Source organism: Strigops habroptila, chromosome 22 (assembly GCF_004027225.2).
Source record: "Strigops habroptila isolate Jane chromosome 22, bStrHab1.2.pri, whole genome shotgun sequence".
Taxonomy (NCBI): Eukaryota; Metazoa; Chordata; class Aves; order Psittaciformes; family Psittacidae; genus Strigops; species Strigops habroptila.
In genome coordinates this window covers 455,901-479,962 of record NC_044298.2, presented here as the reverse complement: position 1 = coordinate 479,962, position 24,062 = coordinate 455,901, and the positions used below count along the sequence as shown (strand labels likewise).

Here is a 24,062-nt window from a genome sequence, read left to right as displayed (position 1 = left end):
GCTGCTCACCGGGGTCACAGGGAAACCCTTTCCTGCCTTCAGAGGATGCACCGGGGGGGGGGGGGGGATTTCTGGGTGTCCGGCCCCAGTTTCCAGTGGCTCTGGATGGGCACGAAAAGGGCTGGAGCGGGGTCATGGAATCATGGGGTGGAAAAGACCTTTCAGCTCATCCAGTCCCAAGTGCCAAGGCCACCACTAACCCATGGCACTGAGGCCTCGGCTACACGGGGTGTGAACACTTGCAGGGACGGTGGCTCCAGCCCTGCCCTGGGCAGCCTGCTCCAATGCCTGAGCACCCTTTGGGGAAGGAATTGTTCCTCATCTCCATCTAAACCTCCCCTGGTGCAGCTTGAGGCCGGTTCCTCTTGTCCCATCCCTTGGGAGCAGAGACCAGCCCCCTCCTGGCTCCGTCCTCCTGCCAGGGAGCGACCACGTCCCCCCTGAGCCTCCTCTTCCCCCGCTGGGGCTCGGGGCTCCGCAGCACCCCCCTAGCGCAGCCCCCTGCCCGCACAGCGCCGCCCCTCGGCGGGGCGAGCCCGGAAGCGCGTCCGGAAGCGGAACCGGCGCTCCCGGTCCCCCCCCGGTCCCGCCCCGCCGCGCCCCGCGCCGCGTCACCGCCGCCATATAGAGCGGAGCGGGCGGCGCCGCGGCCCTTGTCCGGGGGCTGCCATGTTCGCGCTCAAGCGGAACGCGGTCATCGGCCTCAACCTCTACTGCGGCGGCAGCCCCGCGCTGGCCCCCGCTCCCGCCGCACCGGGAGGGGGCCCGGCCCCGCCGCCGCCCTCCGCGGCCCCCGCGGGGGCTTGGGCCGCCGGGCGCGCTGAGGCGCTGCTGGGCTGCGGCGCGGCCCCGCTGCCCGCCCCGGCCCCGCTGCCCGCCCCGGCGCGGCCGGTGCCGCTCTGGAGCCCCGAGGAGGAGCTGGATGGCTGCGAGCCCGAGCCCGAGCGCGGCCCCGCGGGGGACTCGCTGCCCGCGCCGCCGCCCGACGCGCTGCGCCAGGCCTCGCTGGAGCTCATCGGCCGCTACCTGCGGGAGGCGGCGGGCGAGGCCGAGCCCGGAGCCAAGAAGCTGTTCCCGGGGCTGCTGGGCGGGCCCGGCCGGCCCGGAGGGGCGGCGGATGCGGTGATGGGGAAGGCGCTGGAGACGCTGCGGAGGGTCGGCGACGGCGTCATGGCGAAGCACGAACTCGCCTTCCAGGGTGGGTGGCGGCGGGCGGGGACGGAGCCGCTTCCCCTCCTTTGGGGTCCCGGCCCCTCCTCATGTGCGGTCCTGGGAGGGGAGGGAATGGGGGTCCTGTGGGATGTGGGTTCCGGGGGGATCCCGCTCCCTCTGCCCTGGCTGCGGCGTTGGGGGGGGGGGTTAGGCTGGGGGTGGCCCTTGGGGCTGGAGCAAACCCCCCCCCAGCACGGAGAGGGGGGTGCGGTGGGAGCAGAGCTTCGGGTCATTCAGTGCCTGGGTTGAAGTTTAAAGCAATCGAGTGGGTTTGAAAAGCGAAACTGAACTTTGCTCGCTTGGGGGGGGTGTGTGGATAAATGTGTGCGGAGGAGATAATGTGGTTACAGATTAGCCCCGGTTCCTCCTGCGTCCTGCTTGGCTCAGCACGACGGCGTGCAAATAACCCCCGGTGGCCAAAGCTCAGGAGCTCCTCACACCCCGGCTTGGGTGGAACGAGGCTGCACCTCGAACCCCGGGTTCAGTTCTGCAAGAGAGACATTGAGGGGCTGGAGCGGGGCCAGAGAAGGGCTGGTGCAGGGCCTGGAGCACAAGTGTGATGAGGACCGGCTGAGGGACCTGGGGGGGTTTAGTCTGGAGAAGAGAAGGCTCAGGGGGGACCTTATCGCTCTCTGCAACTGCCTGACAGGAGGATGGAGCCAGGAGGGGGCTGGTCTCTGCTCCCAAGGGATGGGACAAGAGGAAATGGCCTCAAGCTGCACCAGGGGAGGTTTAGATGGAGCTGAGGAACAATTCCTTCCCCAGAGGGTGCTCAGGCATTGGAACAGGCTGCCCAGGGCAGGGCTGGAGTCACCGTCCCTGCAAGTGTTCACACACCGTGTCCATGGGTCCCTCAATGCCATGGGGCAGTGGTGGCCTTGGCAGCGCTGGGAACGGTTGGACTGGATGAGTTTAAAGGTCTTTTCCGGCCTGGTTGATGCTGTGACTAAGCTCTCCCAGGGGATGTGCTCAGCTTGTAGCCCTGCTCCTGTAACCAGTTCACTTGTGAGGAGCCCTGGAGTAGCCAAGTAGAAACTTGACCCATTGTTGACCATTGACCCAAGCTCGGGCTTGGCTCTGCGGTGTCCTGGGAACAGCCTGGAAGTGGGAACTGAACCCTTTTGACTTGGTTTCATGTGACTCAGAAACGAGCTGGTTTGGGGCCGAGCTCCCAGCGGGGGGGGTTTGTGCTGGGGCTGCTTTCAGCCCCCACCTCACTGCACCCAGCTCAGGACGGTGCCTGGCACAGAGGGACGGTGAGAGAAACACCCTCCTTGTTCCAGGAACATGGTCCAGGGTTGTTTTGAACTCAAAAGGGTTTCAGTTTCGCCCTTTTGTCCCGAGCAGCGCTGATGTAAAGGCTGTGGTTCCGTAACCCTGGCCAAATCCATGGAACGAGGAATGCTCGGAGCAAGGCTGGTGTTGGCGCGAGGCTTCCGCAGGGATAAAGCGTGTGCAGAAAAGGAACCAACAGGAAGGTTTCCTGTTGGTTTGAGCAACAACCAGCAGCGATGCCTTTCGTTTTTGTGAGGGCTTGTCTTGTTTGCTTGTTCAGCAGGGGGCATTGCAGGTCAGACTGGGTGCAGTTGTGGTGTTCCAGTCGCTAACCCCACGTTAATAACTGGTGACACATCTGCCTGGCTGCTGCTCGAGCAGCAGGGCTCCTGCCAGGCTGCACCCTCGCTGCTGTGCTGGGCGGCTTTAGAGCCCTGGTGAGGGAGAGGGTGAGCTGCAGCTGGGCGCGAGGTGGGGAGGAAGGACCTAGAGAGGGGTCAGGGGCTGGTTTTTGTCTCGCCCAGGCAAGTGTGAGCAGCAGAGGCAGGTACTTGCTCTCCATCACTGCTCCTGCGAGCTTTTGGACCCGGATGCGCGTGCAGCACCTTCTCACTGGTGGCCTTGTGGGGTCTCTGTGTCGTGTTCCTGCCTCTAAAGCAGCGTCTCTTGCAGGAATGCTTCGGAAGCTGGAAATCCAGAAGGAGGAGGACCTGCAGTCGGTGCGAGAGGTGGCTGCGCACTTGTTCAGTGACGGAGTGACCAACTGGGGCCGGGTGGTGACGCTCATCTCCTTCGGGGCCTTCGTCGCGAAGCACCTGAAGAGCATCCAGCAGGAGAAGTGCATCAGCTCCCTGGCAGGGATCATCACGGACGCGCTCGTCTCCTCCCGGCGCGAGTGGCTGCTGAGCCAGGGAGGTTGGGTGAGTCCTGCCCGGCCCCAGAGCTTCCTGTTTGTGACCTGCTCGCTGGCAACCACACGTGTCAGCACGGAGGTGACTCACTGCTCCGCTCAGCCCCACGGTCACACACCCAGCCCCAGCGCTGGTGGCTCGGGAGCTCCTCACCACGAGCTGCCTGACTCAGCCTTGACCTAAAAATGGGCCCCCCCACCCGGCGTGGGGAGGGCAGCATTCCTAAAGCTGAGTCAGTGCCGGGTGTGCTGAGCTGGCTTCAGAGTGGTCCCCGGCGCTGCCACCTCTGTGGGGTGGGATGTGGCCGGGGGGAGCACACTGGGATGCGCTGCACGGGCTGGACCCAGCCCTCTCTGCCAGGGATAAAGGCTTGTGGTGCCTTCCTGCTGCAGAGGGGGGGGCTGGTGGGGAAATGACTTCCCCTTCTTCCCCCTAGGAGGGCTTTGTGGACTTCTTTCGAGTCGAGGACCTGGAAGGCAGCATCAGAAACGTGCTGATGGCGTTTGCAGGCGTGGCTGGACTGGGAGCGAGCTTGGCCTACATGATCCGGTGAGCCCCGGGGCTGCTGCAGAGGGACAGGACTCGGGGTGGACTGGCTCTGTTTGGGGGTTGGCGAGCTCATCTCTTCCTCCTCTGAGTACTTACGAAGCTGGACTTGAGTGGCCCAAGGAGAACATCCCCTGAGCAATCTGGTGAGATTGTGGGTACCGCTGAGGATTTACTGCTTTGGGAACAGAAAGTGGAAGATTTGGTGTTCTGCTTCTTTCCAAGAGGATGCTGACAGAAAGCTCAAGTGGACTTGCTTCAGTTTTATCCCAGAGGGAACCAACCTGCTTAGCAGCAAGCCAGTGAGCACCAGCAGCCTGGACTGAAGCCTCCTGAGCTTGGCACAGCAGCTCTGCGTGGAGCAGATGTTTCAGGGTTGTGGCTTTCTGGAAATAGCATCTGCTGCTGCTGCTGCCCTGCCTAAACTTGTGGCTTTCCTGTTGGAGCAGAAGCATTGCCATGCCCCGAGGTGTGCCGGCCCCTGGCTCTGCACGCCCCAGCCCTCCAGAAGCGTTAGGGCTGTGCCAGCAGCAGGAGGGGTGACCTGCTGGCGGAACACGGGGTGCTGGAGCCCTGCACGGCCCTTCCCTCCCGAGGCAGGTCACGGTGCAGGCAGAGGAGTGTCGGAGCAGGGAGGAGCGAGGTGGGGCCGGGCTGCAACCACAGCCCCTGTGCTGCAACCGCAGCCCCTGTGCTGCAGCTGCATCGGCCCCGGCTCAGCTGCGCTCATGGGTCTCACCACACACGGGCAGGTTAAAAATAGGGAGAGCATTTGTATGTAAACCCCCCCCCCCCATGGAGGTGGGGGGGGAAGAGGCTGTACAGGACCTGTAAATAGCTATACATCTGTAAGATATGTACAGTTTTCCAGAGCTAATGACACAACCAAGGCGATCTGAATGTGGTAGAAGCGCTGCTGGGTGCACGGCACTTCGTGCCTCCTGGGAAGCAGCGTTCGTGTGGCGAAGCCTTCTCCTGCCTTGACTCCAAGTGAGCCTTTCTCTGACGTACTTGAGCAGCATTGCCAGGGAGTGCAGCAAGGAGCTGGTGGACGCTCTGTGCCCGCAGCTTGCTGGCAACGCGTGATGTTCCTCTTGATTTTTAACCTCTTTGGCCCTTCTTGCCCTCGCAGGGGGTGGGGAGCTGCGGGAGTTGGTGTCAGTCCCTTCCCTGCTCCTCCCTTCATCCGGATCCTCTAAAGCCATGAGTTAAAGCTGATGTTTGAATGTAAACGTTCTGGAGCAGACTGAAAGGTGTCAGCTCAGATGTGCAGCTGGGGCAAGGCGCTGGGTGCCAGCCTGCCCTTCCCAGCCATTTGGGGGTGCTTCTCGGGGGGGCTCGAAGCACTCGTCTGCCTCCTGCCCTCCGGCTGTGGCTGGTTGGTTCTTGGGGAGCTCTGCTCTAGGGCTGGGTCCTGCACAGGGACGAGCATCCTCATCCCTAGTGCTTGACCTGCAGCCCCCATGGAAACCCGAGTGGAGAGCTGAAAGATGGTGCTATTGCCAGACCTGCTTGTTTGCTGAACAAGCACTTAGTTTTGTCAATAAATGTCCTTGGTTCTCAATCCTCTTAACACCCAAACTTGATTTCCTGGATGAGATGCTGATGTGCTCAGTGCTCCTGCTCTGCTTTGCTGCTGTGGGGCTCTTCCTGCCTGGGGGGCACCCCACAGCCTCCTGCTTACCAGAAAGCCTCTGTGGGAGGTGAGCTCTGGGGGGTTGGTGGCTCTTGCTGGGGTTCCCCAGAGCTGCTCCGTGTTGAGATGCTCTTTCCTGCGTGGTGGGGAAGGTCCGTGGGGAGCACCCTGGGGTGCGTTGTGGGTGCCTGCGCTTGGCTCTGCAGCAGCGAGACAGGAGCCCCCAGCCCCATGGAGCGGGGCCTTGTCCTCAGTGCCCCTTCCAAGGCGGGAGCTGGGCTCGTGCTGCAGTTGAGGAGCCCCTTGAGGGGGGAACTCTGCTCCGTGGCCCCGGAGTTTCAGTTCCTCAGGCTGGGGATGGAGGAAGCGCAGCCCAGTTCCTGCAGCCCCCGCTTGGGTTTCGGGGAGCAGCTTCCTCCTGCTGCAAGAACCCGAGCCCCACCATCCCCTCCGGAGGGGGCACAGCACGGCCCTACCCCGAGCGCTGCGGTGGCTGCGACCCCCCTCCCTGCAGCGCTGGGTGCAGGAGCCGGGCTGGGGGCTCGGGGCAGAGCCTGCGCCGTGGGGTGGGTTTGTGGAGCTCTTCTCAATGCCGCCTCTTTCCAGGCTCTTCCGGACCTGCTCCAGCCCCGGGGCCCTCCTGCAAAGCTGGAGCTGGGCCCCGGCGGGTCCTGGTGGCGCCGATAACCCGGAGCTTCCTCTTCTGCTTCCCAGAAGTGCCTCCGGCTTCTCGGAACCGCGGCTGTAAACGGGGGGGGGGGGGGGGGTGGGGGTAAGAAGGGAGGGATGGAAGCAGCCGCTGCCTGGGGCAGGGCAGGGGGGGCTCAGCACCGCTCCGGGCTCACTTGGGGTCCCTTGTCCCCTGGGAAGGGTGGGGGGCACCAAGCGGGGCTGCAGCAGGATGTGGCCCCGCTGCCTGTGCTGGGAGGGGGAGGGTGGTGACAAGCACATGCAAATGCAGGAAATCCCCCAGCGAGGCAAAACCCCCCCCAATTCCTGCCCGTTTCTGGCTCACTTTGTGCTGGGGGCTCAGCCAAGGGATAATCTTAGATATTAATAATAGATACTAATAGATCATCATAGACCTTAATTGCTTGTGTCAGGGCTGCTTTTGCCCCAAACGTGTCTCTTTCCGGGGTGCTGCCCCTCTGTATTGCTGGCACAGCCTGCTTTGGGGGCGTATACTGCCCCCCCCCCCCAGATCTATGGGGCAGGGTGCTGCACCCCTCCTAGAGCTGGGGTCTTGCAGGGTGCCATGGGGAGCCCCTGAGTGCTGGGTTGAGGGGACCAGGCAGGTCCTTGCAATGGGGAGGCTTTGGGGGAGCAATGCTGGGGATGGGGCGCTGTTATCCCCCCCCGTTTGGGGTGCCAGGTGGGGTGTTGGGGTGCATGTTGGGGTTCTGTCGTCCCCCCCCCCCCCCGCGGCTCAGCTCTGCCCGGCAACAAGGGCTGTGAATAGCAGCGTGTGGGGAAGTCACGTGTGCCCCTTCCAGGAACCCGGGCGTCCGGTCGGGCCCCCCCCACAGCCGTGGGGTGACACCGGGTGGTATCAGCCCCCCCCTTGCCTGGGTGCCTCAGTGCCCTGGCTGGGGGTTATGGGGCTGTTCGGTGCATGGGGACCCCCCTACACATGCGAGTGTGGGCACAGGGTGCTGTGGGGCTTTGGGGAGGGCAGGATGGGGTTGGTAGGAGCACATTGGGGGTGCCGGGGGGGGGGGGGGCTCTGCGTTTGGGTGGTTGTTGGGGTTGGACTCCAGGAGCTTAACGGTCTTTTCCAACCGAGTGTGTGATTCCATGATGGGGTGAGGGGGGGTTTGGGCACACACACGTGTATGAACTGAGTGGGGGGCGTGTTAGCCCGGCTGTGGGGTGCAATGGGGCTGCCGTGGGGCTGTGGGCACGGTCCCGCCCGGGCAGGATCCAGCAGTGACTCAGGCAGGAATGTGCTGGCAGGACACATCGTTCCAGCCCTGCCCCACTTGGCCCAGCCTCAGCCCCACACCCCGCTGGGGCTGCCCCATGGCCTGTGGGGGTGCCCAGGACATGGGGGTGTCCCTGAGCAGGACGGTCCCTGATGGGGGCATGTGTGATGCGTGGCCTGTCCCCATCAATGTCCCTATGGGAAGCACATGGGACACCAGCCCCACAGGCTCCCCCCCCTGCAGGGCTGGGGGTGTGGGTGCAGGTCGTGGGGCAGATGCAGCCTGGAGCACCCCATAGGGTTGGGGGGTGGGTCCCGCAGGGGGTAAACTGAGGCACCGCAGTGTCCTGGTGCCATGTCCCCGTCTCACCCTGCTCCTCGTGGAGCCCCATTCCTGGGGCTCACAGCGCGCTTCTGGTACCCCAAAGATCATAGAAAGGGACCTCAAGGATCATCCGCTCCAGCCTTTCCAGGCACAGCACCCAAGGGTGTCCCAGCACCCTGCCCAGCCCAACCCCAAGTGTCCCAACGCCGGGGAATGCCCCCCTTCCCTGCAGACATTATTCCCGTGGCTGGTTTTTCTCATGGGGAAAGATTTCCTCTTGTCTCCAGCTGGAATCTCCCCAGGAATAACTTGTCCCCATGATCCGTCACCTTTTCGATGTGACTCATGGAAAAGGGAGTTTCCATCTTCTTTGTAGCCCCCCTTGAAACGCTTCACTTCAAGCAGGCAAACCCTTGTGCACGGAGCAATGCAGGCAGCAAGGAAAGGGCACCAAAAGTCACAGCATGAGGCTGAAATCCATCCTTTTCCCTGGAAATGCCATTTCCAAAGCCATAGCGAGGTAATTCGGAGTTAGAATTCCAAGGTAACATGTCCAAGAAGAAGAAAACCCCGTGGTCTTAAGTGTTCTAGCATTTGGTGGGTATTGAGAGGATTTCTAGTCTATTTAAGGAATATATCATAATATTCCATTATAGTATCATGATGTAGTATTAATAGATTATAGGGTTTCTATATATTAATAATAATATATTATTATATATAATACATTATAAAATCATATATAATATATAATTTATTAATTATGTACAATATATATTGATTATATATAATATACATTGATTATATATAATATATAATTAAAGTATATAATATATATTATATAATATTTATAATATATATTATATAATACTATATAACATATATAGAACATATATTATATAATAATATATAACATATATTATTATATATCTCATCAGCAGCATCACCCGCCTGGGTACTCTTCAGAGTGTTTTGCTCATAGAATGATTTCACAGGGTAAGCTGGGAGCCTCCTGCTCCGCTGCAGTGTGAGGTCCATGGACCTATGGAAGGTTCTCCCGAGGAACGCGCTCGGGAGCCCCGGGTTCAGCCCGTCCGTTGCCTCTCGCGGGCAGCGAAGCGCAAGTGCGGCGCTTGCTGGTGGGAGCGCGGCGCTGCGCGGAGCCGGCGCGGCCCCGCAGCCGGGGCAGCGGCTCGAGTCGGGGCAGCCGCTTGCGGCTGGTCTGGGCGCTCCCAAAGCAGCTTTTGGGCTCTGCTGCCTCCAGCTTCTCACGTGCGGTGCCTGGATCCCGGGAGCATCTCTCCCGGTGGCTGCTGACCCGCTGCAGGGACACCTTCCGCTAGAGCAGGTTGCTCCAAGCCCCTCTGTCCAACCTGGCCTTGAGCACTGCCAGGGATGGGGCAGCCACAGCTTCTCTGGGCACCCTGTGCCAGCGCCTCAGCACCCTCACAGGGAAGAGCTTCTGCCCAAGATCCCATCCCAACCTCCCCTCTGGCAGGTTAAAGCCATTCCCCTTGGCCTGTCCCTCCATCCCTTGCCCAAAGCCCCTCTCCAGGTTTCCTGCAGCCCCTTTAGGCACTGGGAGGCCACACTAAGGTCTCCTCAGAAGGTCCCAGCCCCCGGTGGTGATCCCATCTTTCCCGACAGGCAAAACACACTCAGGACAACAGCCAGACGTGGGGGGTGAACGGGGAGACCGGAGCCCTGGTGGACATGAAGGAGCTGGGGGTCTGGGAGCCGCTGGCGGTCAAGCTGCAGACCTACAAGACAGCGGTGGAGGTGAGGACGGGGCCCGGGGCCCCCCGGCTCCTGCGCGCCCACATCCCAGCGGGGGGCTCGTGGGGAGGGAGCCGGGATGCGGTTCCTGACTGGCTCCGGGTGCTCTCTCCCCAGACGGCCGTTCTCCTGCTCCGCATCGATGACATCGTGTCGGGGCACAAAAAGAAGGGCGAGGAGAAGAGCCAGGGCCCGGCGGCGCCAGAGCCAGCGCAGGAATGAGCTCCGGGAATGAGGGATCCAGTCGCCGATGGGAAGAACCAGCCGGCACCCGGCTCCCTGGAGCTGCTGGGGCTGAAGCCTTGGGGTGGGATGGGGCAGAGCAACGCGAAGGTGGGGCGGGGGCTCAGTGCCCTGCTCGGGGGGCAGGCACTGGGCACGGGAGGCTCTGGAATGTCACGGTTTGCCTGGGAAATAAACCCAATCACATCATTCCAGTCCCTTTGTGCAGTGCATGGGGAATTGGGGGGGTAGGAACCTGCCGCTGGGCTGGTTCATGGGCTCGGGGGGGGGGGACAGGACCCCCACAATGGTGCTTTCTAGAGGGCGGCGGCCCCTTTAAGGGCGCGGTGTCCGCGCGGTCACGTGAGCGGCTGCGCTCGCAACATGGCGGCGGCCGTGGTGGTGCTGCTGCTGCTGGTGCCGGTGGTGGCGGCGGCGGTGGCCGGGGCCGGCGGCGGGCGGCGGGTGAGCGGGGCCGGGGAGCCCGGGTGGGGCCCGCACAGCCCCCGCGGCGGGGCTGGGGCTGCGGTGGCCGAAGGTGCTTCAGGCCGGAGCCGGGAGGGGGGTTCTGGTGTCCGGTGTCCGGGTGTCCCCCCCCGTGTTCAGACCGGAGCCGGGGCCACCCCGTGTCGCGCAGCCGCTCCGGTGCCCCCGCAGCCTTGTCCGGGTCCTGAGGCGGGGGAGCTGCGGGCAGGGAGCCTGCGGTTGGAAGCTCCCGGAGAGCCGCCGTGTGTGTGGGGCTGGAGGTGGAAGCCGGAGCTCCGCTCCCCCGTAGGTGTCCCTGCAGTACAACCCCGGCTGGGAACAACTCCTCGGTCAACCTGCTCCACGTGCGGGCGGTGGGACCCGCCGACACCCTGCACTACGTGTGGCAGCAGCATCGGGCGCCCGCGGTGCTGCTGGTGGCCACCCAGAGCAGCACCAGCACCCTGGGGATCAACTGGACCGGCTGCTCTCACCCGCCTCCCGCCCGGGGGGGCCCCCCGTCTGGATCGACCCTCCCGGCAGCGTCACCCACGCGGCTGCCGTTGTCTTCACCCAACGGTACCGCCGAGGGACGTCACCCTGCGCCGGGGGGGGCTGCTGCGGGAGCAGGGGACATGAGGGGGGACCGGAGCAGAGGGGACGGCAGCTCCCCCCAGTGTGTCCTGGCTGGAGCACGAGGGTCCTTTTGGCCAAGGCAGCTCCTCCGTGGGCTCCCTTCTCTCCCAGCCCGTGCGCGCAGCTCGTGGACCCACAGCATTAGGGCTGGTCTCTGCTCCCCAAGGAACAAGGATGGGACAAGAGGAAACGGCCTCAAGCTGCACAGGGCAGGTTAGATGGAGCTGAGGAACAATTCCTTCCCCAGAGGGTGCTCAGGCATTGGAACAGGCTGCCCAGGGCAGGGCTGGAGTCACCGCGCCCCTGCAAGTGTTCACCCCCCGTGTAGCCGAGGCCTTCACGTGCCATGGGTTTAGTGGTGCCTTGCAGTGCTGGGGAACGGATTGGACGTGATGAGCTGGAAGGTCTTTTGCACCCTGTTTGATTCCCAGAATCCTCAGCACCAGGTAATGGCTCCCATCCCCTCTCCTCTTCCTTCTCCCCGAGAGTGTTCGAGTACCAGCAGGGCCGAGAAGCTCAGGAGGAGCCTTTCTACCCCACGTACACGACCTGTCCGGCTTCTCCTGGGCCAACATCCAATCACACCGCTGAACCACACGGCACATGACGGCCGAGTTCTCCGGGGTCCCGGCTGCCTGATCCCGGTGGCAGCTTCCTCCAACGAGCCCTGGCATTCGCGAGGATACGTCCTCGGGGAATGGGCAACGCACGCGCCTGGGGTGCTGCCATCCAACACGTGTCCTGGAGCGGGAATGTCACCCCGCGCGGTGCCCCAGCCGGACCCCTGCCCCGTGATCCCGCGGTGACAGCCTAGCGAGGCCGAGTGGCCGCGACGAGCCCCTGCCACCTCCTGCAACACAGCGAAACAGCTCCAAGGTGGGAGTTTGTGCTGGCCGGGGTGGCCCCGCGGAGCAACAGCTCCCGCTTCGTGCTGGAGGTGGCCGCGGTGGAGGAGCCGGGGGTGGCGCCGGAGCTGCGGGCGGCACGTTCCATCGATGACGAGTACACTCCCACCATCTTCGAGGTGAGGGTGGGCTCGGGACACCCCTTCCCACGGGAACCAGGGGGAGGACCCTCCCCTGCCCTCACTCCCGCTGCTCTCGCCCTGCACCAGATGCTCTCCCTGGCAGCGCAGGCCCAGAACGACAGCTCCCCGCGGAGCTTCCTGCAGTGGAAGGCGACAGCCTACGGCTCCCGGAGCCCCCGGCGTGAGGACGGGATCCGGTGTCGCTCCCATGGGCTGCGAGCGGCCAACTGGAGCCTGCCCATGTCAGCGTTGTCCGTGCCTACTTTGGGGACGGGGCCGGCAGCAGCTTACAAGCGTCAGCGCCGTCAACATCTCCTTTGGGGAGAGGAGGGGAAGGTTTACCCAGGAGAAGCGCTACCTGAGGCTGGTGAGGGGGAAGTTCTGCTGCCTTCAGGGTGCCCAGAGAAGCTGTGGCTGCCCCATCCTGGCAGTGTTCAAGGCCAGGTTGGACACAGGGGCTTGGAGCAACCTGCTCTAGTGGAAGGTGTCCCTGCCCGTGGAACTGGATGAGCTTTACATTCCCTTCACCCCAAACCATTCAGATCTCCCCTCTGGCAGGTTAAAGCCGTTCCCCCTTGTCCTGTTCCTGCAGGCCCTTGTCCAAAGCCTCTTTCCAAAGCTTTCTTGCATCTATGTGTTGATCTATCAGGGTAGTAAGCCCCAGATATGTGACTCGTGGGCCACAGCTGATCCCCACAGGATCATAGAACCACAAACTGGATTTGGTAAAGAACTTCTGCCTTATCTCCAACCTGAACTTGCCCTGTTTCAGTTTGAACCCATCACCCCCTGTCCTATCGCTCCAGTCCCTGGTGAAGGTCCCTCTCCAGCATCCTTGTACCCCCTTCAGACACTGGAAGCTGCTCTGAGGTCTCCACGCAGCTTCTCTTCTCCAGGCTGAGCATCCCCAATGTTCTCAGCCTGGCTCCCATGGGAGCTGCTCCAGCCCTGCTCATTCCTCGTGGCCTCCTCTGGACTTGCTCCAACAGCTCCATGTCCTTGCTGTGGGGCCACCAGAGGCTGCACCCAGTGCTGCAGGGGGGTCTCTCGGAGCAGAGTGTGACTTGTCTCCTCCCCTCTGCAGGTCGGCGCTGCTGGGCTTCGGGCAGCCCCCCCAGGACACCTTCTCCCCCCTCGTCATCTCCATCATGGCCGTGGCGCTGGGCACCCCGGTGCTGCTGCTGCTGCTGGGCAGCTGCCTGCTCCTCTGCGCCCAGAGGAAGCGCTACTCCGAGTACGAGCCCATCAACTGAGTGGGATGAGCCCCGAGAGACCCCCAGGATCACCCTTGTCCCCAGGGGCTGCTGCAGGGGCTCCTCTGCCCTCTCCTTGGTGCCCTCCCCTTCATCCCGTGGCCCAGGCTCAGAGGGGACCCAGGTGCCAGTTGCAGTTGCCCACATTGTGTCTCCCTCTGTCCCACTCCTCCTCCTGCCCCAATCCTCATCCCGTTGCTCCCCCTCTGCTCCTGATCCACCCAACCAAGGGAAGGGACTGGGGGGAGTTGATCAGGGATTCCTTGAGCTGCTTCCCAAGGGATAAACCTGCTGGTGTCAGGTCTGCAGCCCGTCGTGCCGTGCTGGCCGTGGTACAAGCAGTGGCTTGAAGTCACTTGGGTCCTGCTCTGGGGCAGCTGCAGCCTTGGCTCCACCGCGCTGGCCCGGAGCCATGAGCAGGAGCCCATGGACAAGGTGCTCCGTGGCTGCTCGGTGGCGGTGGCAGCGGTACCCCGGCACTAAGGGGTGCGCTGGGCTTGGTGTTCTCCAGCACAGGCTTGGCTTTGACCAAATAAAGTGGATTTCTATTGTCTGTTGTCCCTGCAGCCCTTGGCCGAAGCCCCTCACAGGATTTCCTGTAGGCACTGGGAGCTGAGCATCCCTGTACATCATCCCTGCATCCTAAGCACACATCATCCCAGGATCCCAGCATCCTGGATGCACACTGTACCCACATCATCCCGGCATATTGGGTACCCATCGTTCCTGCATCCCAACATCCAAGGCACATGTTGTCCCTGCATCCCAGCATCACAGACATGTATCACCCCTGCATCCCACACTCCATCCCTCCGTCCTGGGATCCCCCTGGCCATCCATCACCCTCACATTCTGGAACCCTCAGCCATCCATCACCCCTACGTCCCAGGATCTATGCATCACCCCTACTAACCTGTATCCCGGGCTCCTGACCATACATCCCATGCAGATCCCGGGATCCCCGGCCACGCTGGGACCCCCATCCTGGCAGCCCAGCGAGCACAGTGCATTATCCAGCCTCAAGTGCTGTCAAGGCGCCATTAATCGCTTCTCCTCGTTACAGTAATAGCTCTAATCACTCGGAACGATTCCCACATCCCAGTGCGGCTCATTCCCACCCATCCCAGGGCTCCATTAGGATCAAACCCACCTGCAGCTGCGGGTCTGCTGTGGCCACCCCAAAACAGCGCTTCCCGGGGGGGGGGGCTGTGGGCACAGAGGGGTCCCGGGCTGGGGGGCCATTGGGAGCTGAGGCTGGTGTGGAAGTGACCCCCCCACAGGCTGCTGCTCTTTAAGGTGTCCCCAGGGCAGGGGGAAATGGTGCTTGGGGACACTGCAGCTGCGTCCCAGCGCCGAGATGCCTCCACAGCCCCCCCGAGACCCCCGGTGCTGGATCAGGACCCCCAAGTGCACTTAGGGGGCAAGCAGGGGCTGTGTGGGGCCAGGCAGCACTCGTGCTGCATCCCCAAAGCCCCCAAACCGTCCACCCCATCCTTGGGGGGGGACCCCCCAAAACACAAGGGGGGGACCTGGGTGTGCTCTTAGGGATGCTCGGAGCAGACCCAGCCTCAGCGGGGTCCGCGCTGGCAGCACCGGGGTGGGTTGGGAGCCCCTTGTGCAGGATGCGGCCATGGACCTCCCCACACCCCAAAGGAGCAGAACGGGGCCGGGCCCCCCCCCTTTTAGCCGCCGTCAGCGGGGCCGCGGGGCCGCTGGGGCGGGCGGGAGCGGAGCCGTTAATTACCTCATTGCGAGTCCATTACAGCTCCCCCCGGAGCCCGACACCGAGAAACTGCGGCGGGAGGAGCCGGGGGGGGATCAATCAGCGCTGGAGCCTTCAGGGAGCGGGGCTGGAGGGAGCTTAACCCTTCCCTGACCCCCCAAAGGGGAAACTGAGGCAGGGGCGCAGGGAGCCCGCCCCGCTTTGGGGGGGGGGCATCGCTTGCACAGGGGCCGTTCTGGGGCGTTGCTCTGCGGCAAAGCTGCGGCGAGGGCTGGAAAAGCTCAAAGGTTTAATCTTGTTCCTTCCTCAAATGAGATAAGAGGGAAAAAAGGCCATAAATCAGCCGAGGAACAGGATAGGAGAGACCCCAAGGAGGCGGGTGGGGGGCTCGGGCGGCCGCGCTGTGCTCCAGAGGGGTCACATCCTGCCCGCAGCAACTCCCCACAGCCCAGGGTGAGGGGTTGGAGCTGGATCCAGCCCCACTGCAGGGGCTAGGGATGGAGCACAGGGTGCCGGGGCTCCTCCATACAGCCCATACCGGGGTCCTGAGCCCCTTGGCACCCGCTGTGAGCCCCCGGTCGCCCCTGCCTCAGTTTCCCCTCTGCACCCCCCTTCCCTCCTGCTTATCTCGGGTCGTGGTGGGTAACAAAAGAGCTGCCAGGCCCGGCCTAATGAGCCAGATGGAATCAATTCAGCTCCATTACGGTCAGATCCAGGTCTCGACCATTACCAAGGCGGCCGGAGAGCCCGGGGAGGGATGATGGAGTGGATGCTACAGGGCATGTGATAACCCCCTGGCTCCGATGAGGGCTGTGGGGAAGGGAGGGGGCTTCATCCTTTGGCTTTGTGCCGTGGAGTCCTATCCGCCCCCCCGGACCCCTCGGCAAAGGGACCCAGGCCGGCTGAGGTACGGCAAGAGCATCCTGGAGGGATGCTGAGCCCCATGGCTCCCTCTCTGGATCGGTGGACAGGGACATCATCCCTGCAATCCCGGGCACACACTGTCCCTGCATCCCAGGCACACACCATCCTCAGACCCTGGCACATCCCCTCCAGCTCCTCTTCCTGCACCACAGCCCCCCTGCTCCAAAAACCCCTCTTTTTCCCCCAAACTTCCTCCAATCCCACCCGGAGCCAGTGGGTCCCAGTGCGGGGGGAGCCGGACAGCTTTATTACGGACTGGTTGTGCTGCAGAGCAGAGCACCCCACCAGCCAGGGACCGGGATGAAGGAGCAGCCGAGCCTTGGGTGCCCCAACTCCCCTCCCCATAGAGCTGAGCCCTCAACACCAACGGTGGCCCCAACCCTGTGCTGGGGGCTCTCAGCTCTGCCCCGTCAGCCTTGGGGGGCCCCCAGCCCAGGCCTGCAGCCCCCCAGGGCAGTGGGAAGGCCATTTTCCACTATAAATAAGGTTTCATTCCTCTCCCCCCTCTCTTAGAGCATCAGTCCGGGGGGATTCATTGGGTGGGAGGCAGCGGGAAAGGGGACAGCAGGGAGCAGAGGGAGGTTGGGGGGGTCCCCACTCAGCCCAGGATGTCCAGGTAGATGGGGGGGGTCTTGACAAGGGCTTGGAGGTGGCTGTGGATGTCCTTGATGGGCCGGCGCTGCTGGGGCTCCCGTTGCCAGCAGCTCTGCATGATGGAGTACACCTCGGAGGGGCACGTGCGGGGCCGCTCCAGCTCCCGGCCCTGCGTGATGCACTCGATGGCCTGTGGGAATATGGGATGGAGATGGAATAACCCCCCCCCCGGGGCCCTGACACCATCCTCTCCCCCCCCCATCACGCACCTCGGTGTTGGAGAGCTGGTACCAGGGCTGCTTCCCATAGGTGAAGATCTCCCAGAGCACCACGCCGAAGCTCCAGATATCGCTCTCGGTGGTGAACTTACGGTAGAGGATGCTCTCGGGGGGCATCCAGCGGATGGGGCAGCATGGTCCTGCCCCCACCTACCCGCAGCAGGGCCATCAGTGGGGCAGGGATCCCCCCTTTGCCCCCCTCAAGCCCCCAACCATGCCTCAGACTAGAAAGGTTTTAACACTGAGGGTGCCCAGAGAAGCTGTGGCTGCCCCATCCCTGGCAGTGTTCAAGGCCAGGTTGGACACAGGGGCTTGGAGCAACCTGCTCTAGTGGAAGGTGTCCCTGCCCGTGGAGCTGGATGAGCTTTAAGGTCCCTCCAACCCAAACCAGGCTTGGATGCTGTGATTGAACACTGATGGACACGGGCTGGGAGAAGGACGTGGAGCACCGCTGCTCGCGGCTCACCCGGTAATAGTCGGTGCTGTAGATATCCCGGGACATGCCGAAGTCCCCGATCTTCACCACCAGGTCGTGGCCCACCAGGCAGTTGCGGGTGGCCAGGTCCCGGTGGACGAAGTGGAGGGAGGCGAGATAGACCATGCCCGAGGCGATCTGCGTGGCGATCTGCAGCATGTGGCTCAGCGTCAGCGGCCCGCAGGGCTGCCCCTGCCCCTGCTCCAGCATCTTGGCATCGGGGCCGTGGGACCTGCCGGGCACAGGGGCTGCTCGGAGCCGGGAACGAGCCAGGGGGCACAGTGGGAACGGGTGGGTAAAGGCAGGGAAGAGCTGTGCCAGGAAGGATGCGACACGGGGCTTGGAGCAAGCTGGGCCAGGGGAAGGTGTCCCTGCCTGTGGCAGCGGATTGGAGCGTCAGGAGCTTTAAGCTCCCTTCATCCCAAAGCATTCCATGACTACATGGCACGGACACAGGCTGCCGGGGTGTGAACGGGGAGCGTGGGGGCCGCATCCAGCCGCTCTGCCTTTGATGCCGAGCGCTGCTGACAGCGGGAGCTGGGGGGGTTCTGCTCGGCACAACCATTAATGCCAACTCCCATAACGATAATCACAGCAGCCACGTCTCAGAGCTCAGCGCGGCCACTAAAGCGATGCCTCTGGCAGCTCCGCCCCCCCCCCCCCCGTCTAGCAGCAATACCTGGGGGGGCAATCGAAAAGTCTCTGCTCATTCCAGCTGATGGCCAATCTCTCTCTATTTGAGCCTCTCAGACAGCTAATCTAATCAATATTGCAAGGAGGGCTGCATTAGCAGGGAGCAGGCTGGCAGCGCTGATGGAGCGGCCAAGGAAAGGGGGGGGCCTGGGACCCCCCCCCCAGGCCCACCTGAGGAAGCGGTTGAGGTCCCCGTGCTTCATGTACTCGAAGACCATGATGAGGGGCTCGCCCTCAGTGCAGACGCCGTAGAACTTGACGATGTGCTCGTGCTGCAGCACCGTCAGCAGCTCGGCCTCGCGCTGGAAGTCCAAGCGGGCGCTTTCCGTCACCTCCTTCAGCGCCTGTGGGGACACAGCGTCAAACACCCCCCCCATAGACACCCCCATCAGCATCATGGTCATCCCCCCTCCTCACCTTCACAGCCACCAGCATCTTCTCCTGCTCTGGGAGGAGGTTGTAGCACTCGGCCAAGAAAACCTTCCCGAAGGCGCCTTCACCCAGCTCCCACTTGAGCACAATGTCCCGACGCTGTACGTGGTGCACGCCTGGAGGGGACCGCAACCCATCAGTGCCCCCCCAGACCAGGGATGAGGCACTGGGAGGATGCTCTTGGTCCCCCCCCTCCCTTCAGCCCTTACAAGCGTCGCAGAAGTACTGGGGGTTCTCGATGAAGTTGCTCTTCAGCCCCTCCAGCTTGCTCTCGGCCGAGGACAGGGGGCTGCTGCCCAGGTTCATGAAGTGCAATGACATGGCCAGGTCGTCCTCTTGGGCCAGCACAGCCGAGCCTTGCAGGGACAAGGACAAGGCCATCGGGGGGGTCCCACAGTCCCCCCCAGCCAGCGCAGCCAGTGCCAGGCTCTGCCGAGCATCCCCTCGGCCCGGCCGGCCCCTGGGGGCCAGGCAGCCCCATCAAATCCATTTAGAGGCTGAATCTATTCCAGGAGTGGATTAGCAGCTGCTGCCTGTGCTGCCGGGGGGGGGCCAGCACCCACCCCAGTCCCCGTCAGCATCCCCATCAGTACCCCCATCCGTGGTCCCCATCAGCATCCCCACCCCTGGTCCCCCAAAATGTCTACATCAATGTCCCCCCCAATGGTCCCCATCAACATCCCCACCCAGCGTCCCCATTAATGTCCCCAGACCTGGTCCACATCAACGTGCTCACCCCTGGTCCCCATAAACATCCCCCCAGTGATCCCCATCAATGTCTGCATCAATGTCCATGCCTGTGGTCCCCATCAATGTCCCCCCCAATGGTCCCCATCAACATCCCCATCAGCATCTCCGTCCATGGTCCCCATCAGTGTCCCCATCACCGGGTGTCCCGGTGCCCGGAGCGTGGCCCCGGGGGGGACTCACGGTTGATGCCGAACTTGGAGCGGCGCCCGCACTTGTTGAGCGCGATGAGCATGACGGAGAGGAAGAGGGAGGCGAACACAGCCAGTGCCACGGCCACCGAGACCTGGGGACAGCGGGGACAGGCTGGGGCCCTTGTGAATGGCCCCAGATCCCGGGGGAAACTGAGGCACGGGAGCGCTGTCCTTCAGCCCCATCGCATCCCGCTCGGCTTTGCTTTGTGCTGTCCCTTAAGGCTTTGTCCCCCCCTTTTTGGGGTGTCCTGGTCCCCCCAGCCATGGAGCACCCCCTCACCCCAAACGCGTGCTCATCCGCCGTCTCCACGGGCCCATCCAATGAGCTATTCCTGGTCCCTGCGGGGGGAGAAAGGTGTGGGGTGAGTGTGGGGCAGGGGGTCCCCGTCCTATGGGGTGGCCCCAGGGAGGGGGGACGGGAGCCGGGATGGCAACACTCCTGCAGCGCAGGGTTGGGGGTATCCCAGGATCAGCCCTGTTGGGGGGGTGTTGGGGCAGGGTTTGTACCCACTGCGGCGCCTGGTCACTCACCCAGTGGAGACAGAGACACTGGTGCAGCCCAACGGGAGAGAGAAAGGAGAAAACCTCGTTATTCCCGAGGCAAAGGAGGAAAAACCTTGTTATTCCCAAGGCAAAGGAGGAAAAACCTCATTATTCCCTGCCCTTCCCTTCTCCCACCCCTGGGGAGACTGAGGCACACCGGAGCCACACACAGAGCCACATAGAACCAAGGAGATGGAGCCCCCAGGCAGCACCCACCGGGAATGGGCTCCTCGGGGCTGAAGCTGAAGGGGTTTTCCATGAAGCGGCCCTGGACGCTGCGGGATGCGCTTCCCAGCGGATTGCGGAGCACGAGGGTGTAGTTGCCGTTGTTGACGTGCGTGGGGCGGTTGAGCTGGAGGCAGCCGTGCAGCACGGTGGAGTTGTGCTCGTACTCCACGATGCGCGTGTGGATGTAGGGCCCCTCGGCCAGGGCTGAGCCGTTGAAGAGCCAGCGGATGCTGGGCGCCGGGTTGCCGTCCACCGAGAACGGGATGCACCAGAAGTGCTGCGGGATGGCTTCGTGCAGCAGCAGGATCACGGGGGGGACTAAAGAGGGGGCACACGCATAGAGCCGGGTGGGGGCCGGAGCCAGACCCCACACCCCGACCCTGCTCCGGCCCCCTCAGGCTGCTCACAAGTGACGTTCAGCACCACGCTGTCCTCCGCCGGCCCCGCCACGTTCTCTGCCCGGCACGTCAGGTCCTTGTGGTTGAGGCTGGAGGAGGCGTTGCTGATCTCCAGGATGAGCTCCCGGTCCGAGAGCTGCGGGAGCACCGGGATGAGCAAACATCCCCCCCGAGCTGTGCCAGCTCCTGCAGCCCCCCATGGCCACCCCACCATGGTAGGGACAGTGATGTCCCTGCCCCTGCCCCGGTGACGTTGAACTTCAAAGCCAGGTTGAGCCTTGGGTTACATGGTTTAGTGACATCTGTGCCTACCCATGGAACTGAATGACCTGAAGGTCCTTTCCAAGCCAAACCGCTCCATGACTCTAACTTGCCTTGGTGACCACGGGCAGCTCGGGTCCCACCTCGGGGAGCACCCATTCCGCGGTGGCCGGCGGCTCGGCCGCGATGTGGCACGTGAGGTTGACGCTGTCCCCTTGGCGCAGCGCGGCTCCGGGGGGCTCGATGCGGACGGTCGGGGGCTCTGCCCAGGACAAGGGGGTGAGCGGGGCCGTGTGTCCCCGCAAAGGGCTCAGGAAGGGGGGGACCAGCCCCAGCACCCAAGCCTGGCACGTACCGCAGGCGCGCAGGGGCCGGCTGCCCAGTGGCACCAGTTCAGAGCCCTCCCAGCAGCCCAGCGACTGGTTGCCCAGCTCGGCCCGGCTCCCGATCTGCCAGAGCTGCAGCCAGCGGAGGCCGCAGGAGCAGTTGAAGGGGTTCCCCACCAGGATGCTGAGATGGGGCAGGGAAGAGGACAAGGACTCGACACGGGCTCCGGGTCCCCGACTGGGTGAGCGGAGGCAGGATGCTGCATTCCCAATCCCAATCCCGCTGATGCTGCCCCGAGCCGGATGCCACATGTGCCACCCCTGTCCCCATCCCCACACCGTGGTGGTCAGAGCCACCGTCTTTCTGCATCCCCAGCCCTGTTCCTGCCTCTTTGTCACCGCAGGGTGCATCCCTGGCCAGGGATGCTCCGCACCCACCTTCCCCTTCCCCATCACTCACAGCTCTTGCAGGGGCAGATGCTGGAAGCTCTTCCAGGAGAGGCTTTGCAGCACGTTGAAGGAAAGATTCCTGCCGGGATGGACCCCATCAGCCGCCCCTTCCCACCATAGACCCCTTCCTGCATCACCCCACCCTGGCACCGGGGCCACACTGTCACACCGTGACCAAGCAAAACCACCTCTGCCACAGTGCCACCAGCTTCCAGGTGAGAAGGGACCCCCACGCACCGCAGGACAGGGTCCCCCCCTGCACCACAGAGCTCCCGGAGGGGGGGCCGGAAGCCCCCCAGGTCGATGGTTTCCTACTCAATAGCAGAGCCCCACGTGTACCCCCCCGGCCCGGTGACACCATCGATCCGGCCACCCTGCACCGAGGCTGAGCGCCCGCGGGGATGGGGAAGGGAACTGGGGGGGGGACACTCACACATGGCTCAGCCTGGGGGTGTCCAGGAAGGCATCGTCAGAAATGTGCTGCAGCCCCGACCTGGAGATGGTGCTGCGGGAGGAAAGGGCTGAGCCCCCGCAATGGGAACCCCCAATACCCATCCTGGGAGCATCCCCCCTTTGTCTCCCAGCAGCGGGATCAAGCTCCATGCACCAGCCTCCCCCCATGGCGCCGGACAGGGACCCCCCCCCCCGCCCCCGGGGTGCTCACAGGCTCCGGAGGTCCCGCAGCATCCTGGTGTCAGCCCGGGTCAGGGCCGTCAGCGTCTGCTGGTTCTCGATGACGCTGGGGGGCAGAGGAAGGGTTTGGGGGGGCAGCAAAGCACAGGGGGAGGGAGGCATCGGCTGCCTTCCCCCCCCTTCCTGTGTTCCCAAGGCAGGGGGGGAAGGAAAACCCCTTTAGAAGTGGGCGCTGCTCCTGCAACCCCGAATTGTCGGGCGTTAAGTGGGGATTCAGACCCACACCGAGAGGGTTTTGGTTCCACTGCGACCCCCGTGGGGGGTTCCCCATGGATGAGGCTGTGGGGATGGGAGGGACGGGGCTGAGGTGGAGGCTGAGGGGTCTCTTGGGGGACCCCCGTCCCCACCCGGTGAACAAAGAGCTGACGCAGCATCCCAGGCACATGGGGAAACTGAGGCACGGAGACACGCTGCAGCCAGCCCCGGCAATGCGGCACAGCCAGGACTGCGGGGGGGGGGGGGGTGTCCCTGCACCCCCTGCCACCCCAGCACCCTCCTCTCCCCACCACGCAGGAGGATGAGCAAGAGCAAAGGTCTTCCAAACCAGCAAATTCGGGGTGCCCCCTCCCCTTAGCATCCCGAGCAGGGTGACACCCCACCAGGGTGGGGACAACGAGATCGGTTCCTCCCTGCCCAGGGACCCCACTGCACCCTCAGCCCATCGCTCCCACTGGCATCACTGTGGGAGGGAGCGAAGAGCTGCCCCCAGCCCTTCACTGGTTCCTTGGGGGGGATGCAGAGGGCCCCCCCATCTGTGCAGCCCCCAGTGCCTCTCCCCATTTCCCACAGCCTCATTTCCCACAGCCCCATAGAAGATCCCCAGTCCCATCGCCCCATCCCGGGCTCCTTCATCCCCAGCCCCATCACCCCATCAGCAGCAGCCCCAGGCCCCTTGCTCTGCCCCAAATCTACCAACCCCCTCCCAGAGCTCCATCACCCCCAGCTCCATCGTTCCATCACCCCGTTCCTCAGACCCATCATCACCATCTCCATCACCCCCAGCCTAAGCTCTGTCACCCTCAGCTCTGTTGCCCTGTCTCCCAGCCCCACCACTGCCTCCCCAGCCCCACCACTGCCTCCCCAGCCCCACCACTTCACCCCGAGCCCCATCACTGCCTCCCCAGCCCCATCACTGCCTCCCCAGCCCCACCACTGCCTCCCCAGCCCCACCACTTCACCCCGAGCCCCACCGCCTCCCCAGCCCCATCGCTGCCTCCCCAGCCCCATCACTGCCTCCCCAGCCCCATCATTTCACCCCCAGCCCCATCACTGCATCCCCAGCCCCACCACTGCCTCCCCAGCCCCATCACTGCCTCCCCAGCCCCATCACTGCCTCCCCAGCCCCATCACTTCACCCCCAGCCCCACCACTGCCTCCCCAGCCCCATCACTTCACCCCCAGCCCCACCACTGCCTCCCCAGCCCCACTCACACGTCGGTGAAGCCGCCGGTCCCCAGCAGCCGCGCCAGGCTGCTCACGGTGCCGGGCTCCCGGCAGAGCACGGAACCGGCTCGGGGGCAGCGGCAGCCCCGGGGGCAGGGACCGGCAGCGCCCGGGGCGGGCAGCGGCAGCGGCAGCAGCAGCGCGGCCAGGCAGAGCCAGGCGGGCAGCGGCGGCATCGCGGCGCCGGGACCGGGGCCGGGGCCGCCGTCCCTCGCACTTGCCCGGCAGCCCAAGCACGGGGCCGTGCGGGGCTTAAGAGCCACGCAGAGACCGGCCTCCCGGGAGGGGCCGGCGGCTCCCCCCGCCCCGGCACCGCCCCCGGCGCCCCCCGGCCGGGATGAAGCGGGGCAGGAGCCCCCCGGACCGGCCACAGCCCTGCCCGGAGCCTCACGGACACGGGGTCCCGCCGCAACGGGCACCGAACGGGGCGCCTGCCCGTGCCCTGCGCCCTACAG

The 24,062-nt window shown here is 63.9% G+C and overlaps 3 protein-coding genes across 4 annotated transcripts; 2 read left to right on the top strand and 1 right to left on the bottom strand.

Moving 5' to 3' along the window:
- The first annotated feature begins 588 nt into the window (after window positions 1–588).
- MCL1 (MCL1 apoptosis regulator, BCL2 family member) lies at window positions 589–9,763 on the top strand. 2 transcript variants are annotated; one of them, XM_030474203.1, is made up of 6 exons: window positions 589–1,198; window positions 3,160–3,407; window positions 3,835–3,947; window positions 6,187–6,324; window positions 9,474–9,605; window positions 9,720–9,763. In XM_030474203.1, the coding sequence occupies exons 1-5, from the start codon at window positions 670–672 to the stop codon at window positions 9,511–9,513; spliced, it is 1,068 nt and encodes a 355-aa protein (XP_030330063.1). In that variant the 5' UTR covers window positions 589–669; the 3' UTR covers window positions 9,514–9,605; window positions 9,720–9,763. The 2 variants fall into 2 exon arrangements, with proteins under 2 accessions (XP_030330063.1, XP_030330064.1); XM_030474204.1 differs by lacking the exon at window positions 6,187–6,324.
- Window positions 9,764–11,528: 1,765 nt separating this feature from the next.
- On the top strand, window positions 11,529–13,758 carry GLMP (glycosylated lysosomal membrane protein). The gene is made up of 4 exons (XM_032920372.1): window positions 11,529–11,549; window positions 11,740–11,949; window positions 12,040–12,319; window positions 13,037–13,758. The coding sequence occupies exons 1-4, from the start codon at window positions 11,529–11,531 to the stop codon at window positions 13,489–13,491; spliced, it is 966 nt and encodes a 321-aa protein (XP_032776263.1). The 3' UTR covers window positions 13,492–13,758.
- A 2,321-nt stretch (window positions 13,759–16,079) lies between these two features.
- Window positions 16,080–23,783, bottom strand: NTRK1 (neurotrophic receptor tyrosine kinase 1). Its single transcript, XM_030474200.1, has 17 exons — window positions 23,596–23,783; window positions 22,136–22,210; window positions 21,905–21,976; window positions 21,482–21,550; window positions 21,051–21,205; window positions 20,809–20,957; window positions 20,444–20,570; window positions 20,025–20,354; window positions 19,797–19,814; window positions 19,546–19,604; window positions 19,255–19,357; window positions 18,534–18,680; window positions 18,310–18,440; window positions 18,064–18,236; window positions 17,191–17,431; window positions 16,716–16,874; window positions 16,080–16,636 (listed from the first exon to the last, which is right to left on the bottom strand). The coding sequence occupies exons 1-17, from the start codon at window positions 23,781–23,783 to the stop codon at window positions 16,451–16,453; spliced, it is 2,382 nt and encodes a 793-aa protein (XP_030330060.1). The 3' UTR covers window positions 16,080–16,450.
- Between the last annotated feature and the right edge of the window lie 279 nt (window positions 23,784–24,062).

Coding starts and splice junctions, on each gene's coding strand:
- MCL1 (XM_030474203.1), top strand. CDS start 670: ATGTTCGCGCTCAAGCGGAACGCGGTCATCGGCCTCAACCTCTACTGC. Junction 1,199..3,159: donor GCACGAACTCGCCTTCCAGG/GTGGGTGGCGGC, acceptor CGTCTCTTGCAG/GAATGCTTCGGAAGCTGGAA. Junction 3,948..6,186: donor AGCTTGGCCTACATGATCCG/GTGAGCCCCGGG, acceptor GCCTCTTTCCAG/GCTCTTCCGGACCTGCTCCA.
- GLMP (XM_032920372.1), top strand. CDS start 11,529: ATGACGGCCGAGTTCTCCGGG. Junction 11,550..11,739: donor TGACGGCCGAGTTCTCCGGG/GTCCCGGCTGCC, acceptor GTGACAGCCTAG/CGAGGCCGAGTGGCCGCGAC. Junction 12,320..13,036: donor AGAAGCGCTACCTGAGGCTG/GTGAGGGGGAAG, acceptor TCCCCTCTGCAG/GTCGGCGCTGCTGGGCTTCG.
- NTRK1 (XM_030474200.1), bottom strand. CDS start 23,783: ATGCCGCCGCTGCCCGCCTGGCTCTGCCTGGCCGCGCTGCTGCTGCCG. Junction 21,551..21,904: donor ACCCCCAGGCTGAGCCATGT/GTGAGTGTCCCC, acceptor CCATCCCGGCAG/GAATCTTTCCTTCAACGTGC. Junction 18,237..18,309: donor AGATGCTGGTGGCTGTGAAG/GTGAGGAGGGGG, acceptor GTGTCCCCACAG/GCGCTGAAGGAGGTGACGGA.